Genomic DNA, 12,762 nt, shown 5'->3' with positions numbered 1-12,762 from the left:
AAAAAATTTAAAATTAAAATTCCTTTTTATTTTAATAGGGACGGCCACATGAATTCACCCATGAACATACCTATGGCCGGCCCTAGCTTGGTCTCCAAGCTAGCTCGGCCGGCCCCTATAGGATGGGTAAGAAGGTGGGTATAGGTGGGTATAGTACTCTATAATTAAGAGGCTACGATAGGGACCGAGAGGAGGAATTGGTTTTGGTCTCCCGATAAAATTAAGCATCCCGTGCTCGCCCCGAACACACAACTTAATTTTATCAATAATAATTCATTCCACTAGAGAACTATTATTGAACTACTGCACCAATCCCAAATTACATTTTGGGCTCCTTCTTATCATGAGTGTGTTAGTCTCCCTGTGTTTAAGATAACAAATGTCCACTAATTAAGTAAGTTACTGACAACTCACTTAATTAATATCTAGCTCCAAGAGTAGTACCACTCAACTTCATCGTCATGTCGGACTAAGTCCACCTGCAGGGTTTAACATGACAATCCTTATGAGCTCCTCTTGGGGACATTCTCAACCTAGATCACTAGGACACAGTTTCCTTCTATAATCAACAACACACACTATAAGTGATATCATTTCCCAACTTATCGGGCTTATTGATTTATTGAACTAAATCTCACCCATTGATAAATTAAAGAAATAAATATCAAATATATGTGCTTGTTATTATATTAGGATTAAGAGCACACACTTCCATAATAACTGAGGTCTTTATTCCTTTATAAAGTCAGTATAAAAGGAACGACCTCAAATGGTTCTACTCAATACACTCTAAGTGTACTAGTGTAATTATATAGTTAAGATAAACTAATACCTAATTACACTACGACCTTCCAATGGTTTGTTCCTTTCCATCTTGGTCGTGAGCCACTGTTTATAATTTATAAGGAACCGATAACATGATCTTCTGTGTGTGACACCACACACCATGTTATCTACAATATAAATTAATTGAGCAACTACATTTATCATAAATGTAGACATTTGACCAATGTGATTCTTATTTCTAGATAAATGTTCATACCAAAAGCTAGGCTTTTAGTATACACTCTAACAATCATTCACACCTATCGAGGACTCGAGGTATGTTTTATATTATTTTTGTGTAAAACTATATGTACCACGAAAGATCCATGATTCAATATATGTCTTCCGCTGCGCTCCGAACCCAACAGTGGTATCAGAGCAGTTTCGTGGTTAGATCATATAGTACGAAGCCGATTCTTCAAAATTTATTTGAAGAATCAGTGTTTCAAGAGATTTCAAAGAAATCTTAATTTCTTTATTTCAAGTTATATGCCGTAGCATTTCATGATAGAAATTAATTTTATCTAAAAACATGTGAAGTAATTCATGTTGTAATTTAGATATAAATTCCTTATGGCATAAGTAGATTAACATGCTAAAAATCTCCGAGACCTATTGTCTTAAAAGACTATAAGGATTAATGGAGATAAATCCCGTAATGAGATTGTGCAAATGCACAAGTAGTTAATTATGGTGAGACATTTTAATAATTACAAAAAATCCCTTAAATATATTAAAATCAAGATTTGTTAAATGCCCTCCACTAATAACTATGATGATAGTTAGAGTTTTTTTACATAAGTCGGTACAGCTCAGCTGTGGGCTTGTGTCACAACATCTATAATTTATCATAATTATTAGTGGGTCGACTTAACTCAAATTCGTTGACTTGTTTAGCTCAGTTAAGGTTAACTGATTTGAGGGGCGAGAGTTGAGAATATAAGGCTCGACAAGAATATACCGAAAGTCACATAGATTTGTGATTGGCAAGTTAAGGCCTACTTGATGAATGTAGCATGTAGGTACAGCTCAGCTGTGTGCATGCTATATGATTCAGGGTTTCGGTCCTATTAGGAATTATTACCAACTAATTCCCGATTCTGACAGTGAGGGCTGTTGGACTTGAATAAAATAATAGGAGTTATAAAAGACCTTTATTAAATAATTCCACAAATACTAAAACTCTGCTTTAAATTTTAGATGGCAAACACAATTACCTTATCGTTGCGAAGCATTCTCGAGAAAGAGAATATCCTCCTCGGTTCCAACTACCTAGATTGGTATAGGAAACTAAAAATCGTCTTAAGACATGAGAGAAAAATTTATGTGCTTGAATACGAACCACTGAAAGAGCCTACACCCGATGCTTCAGAGGAAGATCAGTCATATTATTCTCAGTATATGGAAGATGCACTGGATGTGCAATGCATCATGTTGTCTTCTATGTCTCCCGAGTTACAGAGACAGCATGAGAACATGAGTGCTAGGGAAATTGATCAGCACTTGCGAGAGCTCTTCCAAGAGAGTGCGAGAGTAGAGAGGTATGAAACCTCTCGAGCACTGTTTCGTACCATGCTGGAGGAAGGAAACCAAGTTGGGCCTCATGTACTCAAGATGATCGGGTACATAGAGAGGCTCGAGAGCTTAGGTTCCAAGTTAGACCAGGACTTGGCTGTTGACCTAGTCTTATCGTCACTACCTCCATCATTTTCTCAGTTTGTGTTAAACTTCAACATGAACAGCATGGACAAGAGTTTGACTGATTTGATGATAATGTTGAAAACTGTTGAGAAGGATATGAAGGTAAATCCTTCACTGCATGCAATGATGGTCAGAAAGACCAACAAGCGTCCAAGCACCGGGAAGTTCAATCCCAAGGCTAATACAGTGAAGAATCCTAAATATCAAGCTCAGAAGAAACTTAAGAAAGGGATGCAGGTACCCCAATCTGATGAGAAGGAGGCAATATGCTTCCATTGTGGCAAGAAAGGTCACTGGAAGAAAAACTGCTATATTTTCATGAAGAAGAATGCCAGTGGAGCGGATGCTTCAGGTATCTTTATGATAGAGTGCAATCTTTCTGTTTCTTCATCATGGGTCATAGATTCTAGAAGTAGTTCTCACATTTGTGCGAACATGCAGGGTCTAAGTGACTACAGACGGTTGTCCAAGGGCGAAATGGACCTACGAGTAGCTAATGGAGCGAGAGTTGCTGCGTTAGCTGTAGGAACATATTCAATAAATTTGCCTAGCGGACTTGTTTTGAACTTAGAAAATTGTTATTTTGTTCCTAGTTTCTCAAAGAATATCATTTCGGTGTCAAGTTTAGACACCAAGGGATTTGTATTTCAATTCAAGGACAAGTTATGTTCCTTTTATTTGAATAATATATTCTATGGGAATGGTTCATTGAATAATGGTCTTTATGTTCTTAACTTAGATGAACCGATCTATTGTATTGAAAGTAAGAAACAGAAATTACATGACTCAAACTTAACATACCTCTGGCACTGTAGACTTGGTCATATAACCCAGAAACGCATCGCTAGACTACTCAATAATGGGTATTTGGACTCTTTTGAATTAGAGCCCATAGATACATGCAAAGCGTGTTTATAAGGAAAAATGACCAAGAAGTCATTCACCAAGATAGGTGAACGGGAAAAGGAACCACTAGAACTCATACATAGTGATGTTTGTGGACCATTGCAAGTTCAAGCTAGAGGAGCGTATACCTACTTCGTGACTTTTACTGACGATTTAAGTAGATATGGATATGTCTACTTAATGAGACATAAGTCTGAAACTCTAGACAAGTTTAAGGAATTCAAGAATGAGGTAGAAAAACAACTTGGTAAGAAGATTAAGACCCTTCGGAGTGATCGAGGTGGCGAGTATCTAAGCCAAGAGTTCATTGATTACCTAAAGGAGTGTGGGATAATTTCCCAACTTACACCTCCTAGGACGCCAGAGTGGAATGGAGTTTCGGAAAGGAGAAATCGCACACTCATGGATATGGTTAGATCAATGATGAGTCATGCAAGTCTTCCAATGTCATTTTGGGGCTATGCCTTAGAAACAGCAGCATACACACTTAACCGAGTTCCAACTAAGACAGTAGATAAGACTTCTTATGAGTCATGGTTTGGAAAGAAACCAAATTTGTCTTATCTAAAGATATGGGGTTGTGATGCTTATGTGAATAATGAAAATTCTAATAAGCTTGCAGCAAGATCCATAAAATGTATGTTTGTAGGTTATCCCAAAGCTACAATGGGATATTATTTTTATCTCCCAAGTGAGCACAAAGTTATTGTTGCTCGATATGCTACTTTCTTGGAAAAAGAATTTATTTCTAAAGAAAATAGTGGGAGTAAAGTAAGTCTTGAAGAAATTATAGACTCTACAAACAGGTTGGAAGATGAACAGTTGGACAATGAGACAGTGCCACAAGCACAAGTGTCTCCTTCATCCGGGACTGCTCAAGAAACGCGAGATCAACGTAAGTCTACAAGAATACATCGAGAGCCAAACAGACATGGTTGGCTGGTAACCCAAGATGAGGAAGTGCTACTCATCGAAGATGATGAACCGTCGACTTACGAGGAAGCAGTTGCTTCAAATGATTCTGAGAAATGGCTGGAAGCCATGAAATCTGAAATGGACTCCATGTACACCAACCAAGTTTGGGAGTTGGTTGATGTGCCAGTTGGGGTAAAACTCATAGGGTGCAAATGGATCTTCAAGAAAAAGATTGACATGGATGGGAACATAAGTACCTATAAAGCTAGGCTTGTGGCAAAGGGTTTCAATCAACGTCATGGAATTGACTATGATGAAACATTTTCGCCCGTTGCAATGCTTAAGTCCATTAGAATTTTGTTAGCTATAGCAGCTTACAAGGACTACGAGATTTGGCAAATGGATGTTAAAACTGCTTTCCTAAATGGAAGGTTACAGGAGGAAGTATATATGGTACAACCTCCTGGTTTTATAAAATCCGAGAACGGCAATAAAGTATGTAAGCTCAAGAAGTCCATTTATGGACTAAAGCAAGCATCTCGGAGTTGGAATCTGCGATTTGACGAAACCATTAAAGATTTTTCTTTCGTCAAGAATCCAGAAGAACCTTACGTTTACAAGAAGGTCAGTGGGAGCAAGATTACGTTCCTAGTGTTGTATGTTGATGATATACTTCTTATAGGCAATGGCATCCCTAGCCTAGAATCTACCAAGACTTGGTTGGGAGAGTGTTTCTCAATGAAAGATCTTGGAGATGCAACCTATGTCTTAGGTATTAGAATATACCGAGATAGACAAAGCAGGTTACTAGGGTTGAGTCCAGGTGTATACATTGATAAAATGCTGAATAGATTCGGTATGCAGGACTCCAAAAAGAGGATATTTACCAGTGTAACATGGTGTGCATCTTTCCAAAGCTATGTGTCCAGGAACACAAGAGGAAAGAAGTAGAATGGACAATATACCTTATGCTTCGGCTATAGGGTCCATAATGTATGCTATGATATGTACTCGACCAGATGTCTCGTATGCATTAAGCATGACGAGTAGATATCAGTCAGATCCTGGAGAGGGTCATTGGACTACGGTAAAGACTATCCTCAAGTATCTTAGAAGAACAAAGAACATGTTCTTAGTTTTTGGAGGAGACGAGGAATTAGTCGTCAGAGGATATACTGACGCAAGTTTTCAGACAGATCGGGATGATCTGAAGTCGTAACAAGGATATCTGTTTTGTCTGAATGGTGCAGCTGTTTGCTGGAGGAGTTCCAAGCAAGACACAATTGCAGATTCAACAGCTGAGTCCGAGTACATAGCAGCTTCAGAGGCAGCAAAGGAAGCTGTGTGGATCAAGAACTTCCAAGCATGTACTAAGGAAGTATCACCTCCTTAGAGAGATTGTTCAGAGAGGTGATGTGTTGGTTAGCAGAGTAGATACCAGCGAGAATATCGCAGACCCACTCACAAAGGCCTTACCTCTACAGAAACATGAGACCCATGTGAGGAGCCTAGGACTGAGAGTCCGTAGTGTTTGGCAATAGTGCAAGTGGGAGATTGTTAGTGTATGCACTTATGTGCCAAGACACTACTTATGTATTTTGTGGATAAATAATAATTATTTAATAAAGGCAAGAATTTATCATTAATTATTTACTTTTCTGTACGTATATGATTAATGATAAAGTCCCACAGATTAATGGGTATATTAATCTGAAAACAGTCCTTGATCGGATAGATATCTAGAGGGGACATGGATATCTAGATCAACGCTGAGTATGACTAGGTCGAGATAGACCGGAGGGATGGATATCCAAGTTGTACTTGGGGGTGCCTTGAGTTTAGAGGTACACTGGACACGATCCGCTCAAGAGGAGACCACATATTAAGCATCATTGGTTATTCCTCTTATGAACGAGTGTAACTGATCTTTTGACTTGAGACCTTCATTTATTATATGCGTGGAGTTATGTGTTTTGACGCCGTTAAAAGCAGTCTTTAATCGGATTGTGATTAATACGGTAGTTGTGTGTATGACAAAACGTAGAGAGAATAGTGTTGAGTCAATAGAGGATTCATTGCTCTCTTGGATTAGGAGTTAACATCCTGGCCGCTTGATAGAGATATTAGTGACTCAAAATCCATGGCCATGGGAGGAATGATTTATCATTCAAGAGGAGTCTATTATATCTTGGAAATCAAGTAAAACAATTAATTTGATAATGATGCATAATGTATCGAATTAATTGGGATGTAGGCTTTAGATGAAGAGATTGAATTATACAGTAATCGGTTCATAGTGGTTTACAGTTTATGACTGATATTAATTTTATCATGTTGGGTGGCTAAAAACTGTTGCTAGACGGTTACCTTAGTCTGTGTATGGATTTACACTGCCTTCGTGTATAAAACCTAGAGGGTCGCACGCATAGCACGTAGACATGAACAAGAGTATCGGAAGCGAGTCGAGATCATGATCAAATATGGATTTATTTGATACAAAGAAGAGAGAATTCGAATAGCCATAATCATGATGATTAATGGAGAATTTGAAAAGTCATCATAATAATAATTAATGAAGAATTTGAAGAGTTATCATAATGAAGGTCATAAATGAAGAATTTATGGAGCCTATAACTCTTCATTTTCCTTATTAATGAAGATCATAAATGATGAATTAATTGAAGGCTTAACTCTTCGTATTCCTTGGAAATTATAAATAGCCATCCTCGGAAAGATTCAAGAAAAGGATTTCATTCTCTCCGTTTCTCCTTCGTCAACTTCGTCTTCCACCGGAAGAGATCGGTAGTGCTTCCAAGACTTTGTCGATCCAAGTGGCTAGCACCTAACGGATCGTATCAAGTTCGTGATCTAGTGCGCGTGGATACCGCTAGAGGAGTCACACGTGGGGCTCTTATCTGTCTATCTGTCTGTGATATCATTCACACCTATCGAGGACTCGAGGTATGTTTTATATTGTTTTTGTGTAAAACTATATGTACCACGAAAGATCCATGATTCAATATATGTCTTCCGCTGCGCTCCGAACCCAACATTTTGGACGTATTTATTTTGATTTTTGAAAAATTAAAATTTTGCAACGAACTCGGGAATTCGTCCCTAATTTGGGACGAATTCCCGAGCTTGTCCCAAATTAGGGACGAATTACAAATTTCGTCCCAAAATTTTATTTAATTTTTTTTTCAAGTGGTACTTTAAAAAATTGAAAGATGGCCCTAGAGAGCTCGGAATGATACGAAATAAGTTTCTATGGGTTCGTATCGTTCTCCCCATCTTAATAGTAGGCCAAAACAAAATTTTCAACTAATATTCTGACCTTTATAATTTTTTGAAACAAGATTTTAGTATTTATTACTCGTTCGGGTTAGAAAATTTATAAACGTCTGAATATTGGTCAAAAATTTTGTTTGGGCCAGAACGATATGAACTCATAGAAACTTGTTTTGTGTCATTTCGAGCTCTCTATGGTCATCTTCCAAAATTTTAAATTATCACTTAAAAAACAGAAAATTTGCAACGAACTCTAGAATTCGTCCCTAATTTGGGACGAATTCCCTAGTTCGTCGCAAAATTTAATTTTTTTAAAAATCAGATTAAATGCGTCCAAAATGTGGGAGATGGACCTACAAAGTTCCGAATCACATGAAACAAGGTCCTATGGGTTCGTATCGATATCATGATCGTAACGATGACCTCAAATATTTTTTTCACACAATATATTTAGGTGAGTGATTTTTTGATATCAAAATCACTTCACTATTTTCAAACTCTAACTCTTTTTCACTAACTCTTACGTTTTATTAACTCCATCTACTTATTATTATGATTAAAAAATTAAAAAAAATATTTGAGGTCATCATTGTGATCATGAGATCGATACGAATCCATAGGAACTTGTTTCATGTGATTCGGAGTTCTGTAGGTCCATCTTTCTTATTTTGGACGTATTTATTTTGATTTTTGTAAAATTAAAATTTTGCAACGAACTCGGGAATTCGTCCCTAATTTGGGACGAATTCCCGAGTTCGTCCCAAATTAGGGAAAAATTCCAAATTTCGTCCCAAAATTTTATTTATTTTTTTTTCAAGTGGTACTTTAAAAAATTGAAAGATGACCCTAGAGAGCTCGGAATGACACGAAACAAGTTTTTATGAGTTCGTATCGTTCTCCCCATCTTACTAGTGGGCCCAAACAAAATTTTAAACTAATATTCTGATCTTTATAATTTTTTGAAACAATATTTTAATATTTATTACTCGTTCAGGTTAGAAAATTTATAAACGTCTGAATATTGGTCAAAAATTTTGTTTGGGCCAGAACAATATGAACCCATAGAAACTTATTTTATGTCATTCCGAGCTCTCTAGGGTCATCTTCCAAAATTTTAAATTATCACTTAAAAAATAGAAATTTTGAACTCTAGAATTCGTCCCTAATTTGGGATGAATTCCCTAGTTCGTCGCAAAATTCAATTTTTTAAAAAAATCAGATTAAATGCGTCCAAAATACGGGAGATGAATCTACAGAGTTCCGAATCACATGAAACAAGTTCCTATGGGTTCGTATCGATCTCCTGATTGCAACGATGACCTCAAATATTTTTTTCACACAATATATTTAGGTAAGTGATTTTTTGATATCAAAATCACTTCACTATTTTCAAACTCTAATTTATTTTAACCATAATTTTAAATATTTAATATCCAAACTCATATGTTTTTAAATTAATATTCATATTTAATTTATATAAGTATATATATATATGTAAAATTTGTGGGCCCCAATATAATAGGGGCCCTAGGCATAGGCCTTAATGGCCTATGTCTTGAGCCGACTCTGCTCATAAAACTTTTAAGTTTTTGGAAAGGTCGTTAGCCTTTTGTTCCATTGAACCTTGAAGATCATCTGGATGCCTCTCATGCTTATTGATCCTGTTCGAAAATTATGGAGACGAAAAGTTTGGGATATGGTTATTACGTTGACTGGATATAGACCATGCTCTGATCTACAAGCATAAGAAACATCAATACCGAACCAGAGAAGAGGTCTCGACATTGATCATCCGATGCTCAAGTCAGTCACCAGTACGAAAAAGAAGACGGAATAATAGTAACACAGGCGTAAACAGTGAATAATGTGTACCTGCGCCGATGTACGGACCCCTTTTATATAATGCCCTGGTGGGCGACGTACGCTCTTTTTGAGGCATGGGCACGCTCTTCCATTGGTTGCGGACACGTTCCTCAATTGGTCTTGGACACGTGGTCATGGACACGTTCTCTAATTGGTCATGGGCACATCCTCCGATTTATCCATCGTACGATCCGTCTGTTGACCATGCCTCGTATCGGCGGCACCATCTCACAAAAGTATATCCAAAGACACGTCAGCGTTCCTGCTGATCGACCAAGAGGGATAGCCGCTCGGCTAAGTACTCCTCTGATCGTCCAAGTACTCCTCCGCTCGGAAGGACTCGGTTGCTCTTCCGTATGATGACGAGTTTCAATAGTACATTCTTACCTGACCGGAATAACATTTCGGTCATCTCCAGGCTCCTTTGCTCCGTGACGAACTTCTAATTATCTTGGTTGCACGAGCACTTTGCTTGGCCCACCTCCTTGCCAGTTAAGGAATATATGTCGGTTGGCCCCTGATATAGGGCTCCGTTCGGCCACCCTTTGGTGGGCTCGTCGGTCCTCTGATGTTGATCTCCTTGACTTTGACCTCCACATGGATTGCTATCTTCCTCCTTTGACCCACACTTAGTGGGTCTCCTTTATCATCGCATCACAAGCCTTCTCCTTTAAGTTTAGTCAAAGGAGGCTACAAGTCCGACTGACTGGACAAATAGTGTCTCGTGTGACCTTCGTCGATCGGACACTCTCTGTGCTCTGGATGTTGGTCGGCCGATAGCTACTAATCGCCGTTTGGGAATAATGAATGACAAAAGTTTGGCCGCTGATTCAGAGAGCTAACTCGCCGACCGACATTTCACTTCTTTGTTCTGGAGTTCCGGATCAGCTCACATAAACTTCGCCGTTATGCTTCATTTGTTGACCTAGGTGTGTGACTAATTCTCATATAATATCTCATAAGCTTGGTGGTGGATCGATCGTTCGACGGTGTGATATTTAGATATCTATGTCGCTCGGAATGGTTGACGACTACACTTAGCGAATTTTCTCCTCTCCCTGTGCTCTTTCAGATAAGCGCATTGTGATAGTGACTGATGTCCTCTAAATTTTTGGAAGACCGTGCGAATCTCTAATCATTATACCTGAGCATGCCGCTCATACCTTTTAATTAAGCCTCATTAATACTCCATTATAACATGCTGACACGTGCCCCACTTTTGGCCGTCGCACGCTACTGCCCGATAATCCGGGACTTGTTCAACTCACCTTGTGCAGTTCTTTCAATGGATATTTACATTTCCCTACCCAAAAACTTTTATTTTTTAAATTAGCTTCAAATACGATTAACATACTTTCAAAAATAATATTAGAATTCAATGGTATCTATAGCACGAGGGAGAAATGATATAATCCAGAATTAATGAATTACATAATACTGTGATTGCTTATAAATGAGTATTTATGAGTTGTGATAAAATCTATAATTAATTTTGTTTTAGGGTTGAAAATTGACGTGGTAAATTTCGGTCATGTTCGGGTGGAACAGCCCAAAGTGGCGCTCTGTACCGGCCGGCTTCTGGTTCTCGTTGAACATGGCGAACAGGTACGTCTCCGTCGTGTTTCCGGGCTTCCTCGGCGTGCCCCTGCCCTTGCGCACGTGCGCCACCAAGTTGTTGACGTATGCCGCCGCGTTCTCCACCGTCGCTCCCAGTCCCCCGCCGCCCGACGGCCAGCCTGTCTCCGATACCACCACCTCCACCTCCGCCGCCCCGGCCTTCTCCAGCGCCGCGTGCACTGAGTCCACCATGGCGTCGAACAGGTTGTCGTACCCCAGTGCGCCGTCGCGCACCACCACGCCTGCGGCCCTGAATAGGGCGTAGTCCAGCGCCACCTCCCCCGGGTTTCCGGCGTAGGAGAAGTAAGGGTACACGTTAACCAGCAGCGGCGCCGACGTCGACCGCAGAAACGCCGCGATGGGGGTCATTACGCCGGCGGCGGCCTCCGAGAACGCCCCCTGCGACGGCGGGTACGACACGCCGAGCGCCGTCGTGGCCACCGACGTGGTGACGGGGATTCGGAGCCCGGCCGCTCTCAAGGCGGCGGCGAGGTTGCGCATGGCCGGGAGCACGTTCCCTGCGGTGTCCCCGGGGACTACCTCGTTCCCTGCGTTGATGTAGCGGAAGCGGACGGAGCCGGCGAAGGGGGCGACGTTGGCCGCGACCCATTTCTCGGCGGCGGAGGGGTCGGCGGCGAGGCCGGGGAGCTCCTCATTGAGCGTGCCGAGGACGACCTCGATACCGGAACCGCGGAGGGCGGCGAGGGCGGCGGCGTCGGGGTGGAAGAGACGGAGCCTGCCGATGCCGCGGGACTCGAAGAGAGACACCACCTGTGCCGGCGATGGGAGGTTGTCGCCGAGCATACCGTAGTTTACTCCGACGACGGCCCCCTGAGCTTCTGCAATAATCACGAGCTCTGTTTTTTCGTATTCAACGATCGAATTATGAAGAAAAAACAAGAAAATTGTACCTGATCGAGAACAGAAATCGATCAAAATTGTAAAAATCAGTAGAACAATCATGATCAAATTCGCGATTTTCACACCTCTTTCAATCGATTCAATGAATTTTATCCCAAGTAAACTCGAGATTTATATAAACAGAGGACGTAGTTAGGACAACCGCCCACCAACAAATTTAAGATAGAAATTTTTCACATTATTTTTGGAATTTTCCTCTTCTGTTTTTTTTTTTTTTCCACTTTTGCAATACGGTAGAAAATAATTTTAGTTAAATTTAATATTTTTCTTCAAATTTTTATCCTGGGTAAATCGGAAAAGAAATCCAAAGGATTGATATGCCTAGGTGACAATCTTATCCTATTGGTGCAACTTCAAATTTACAATGAAAAATTTAGAGAATAAGAAATTTACAAGATTACGAGCAAGTTTAATGGTATTCTAAGCAAATTATTATTTTTTATGAAAGAAATTGATGATATTATGGGTTTGCTAAGTCATCACTTTGTCATGACTTAGGTTTACAATTAAAAATTGGTTCAGTTATTAAAATCATTTATTTTCAAAATATTTTTAAAAAATATATAATTATAGAAATTATTAGGTATCAAATAAATTCAAATTTGCTCATCTAACAATCTACTACTTAGGTTTTGTGAATATGTAGATGTAGCTCATGACTTTAACAAACCGTTTGGGATTTTTGGTCAGTGTTGGTTGGCTAATTAACTACCACCTTGAGAACTT

The 12,762-nt window shown here is 39.6% G+C and overlaps 1 protein-coding gene across 1 annotated transcript; it reads right to left on the bottom strand.

Moving 5' to 3' along the window:
• Nucleotides 1-10,843: 10,843 nt before the first annotated feature.
• On the bottom strand, nt 10,844-12,120 carry LOC121987485 (putative glucan endo-1,3-beta-glucosidase GVI). Its single transcript, XM_042541253.1, has 2 exons — nt 12,027-12,120; nt 10,844-11,954 (listed from the first exon to the last, which is right to left on the bottom strand). The coding sequence occupies exons 1-2, from the start codon at nt 12,076-12,078 to the stop codon at nt 10,996-10,998; spliced, it is 1,011 nt and encodes a 336-aa protein (XP_042397187.1). The 5' UTR covers nt 12,079-12,120; the 3' UTR covers nt 10,844-10,995.
• Nucleotides 12,121-12,762: the final 642 nt, after the last annotated feature.

The sequence above is a fragment of the Zingiber officinale genome, chromosome 5B (genome assembly GCF_018446385.1).
Source record: "Zingiber officinale cultivar Zhangliang chromosome 5B, Zo_v1.1, whole genome shotgun sequence".
In the NCBI taxonomy this organism is placed as follows: Eukaryota; Viridiplantae; Streptophyta; class Magnoliopsida; order Zingiberales; family Zingiberaceae; genus Zingiber; species Zingiber officinale.
This window is presented reverse-complemented; position numbering and strand designations above follow the sequence as displayed.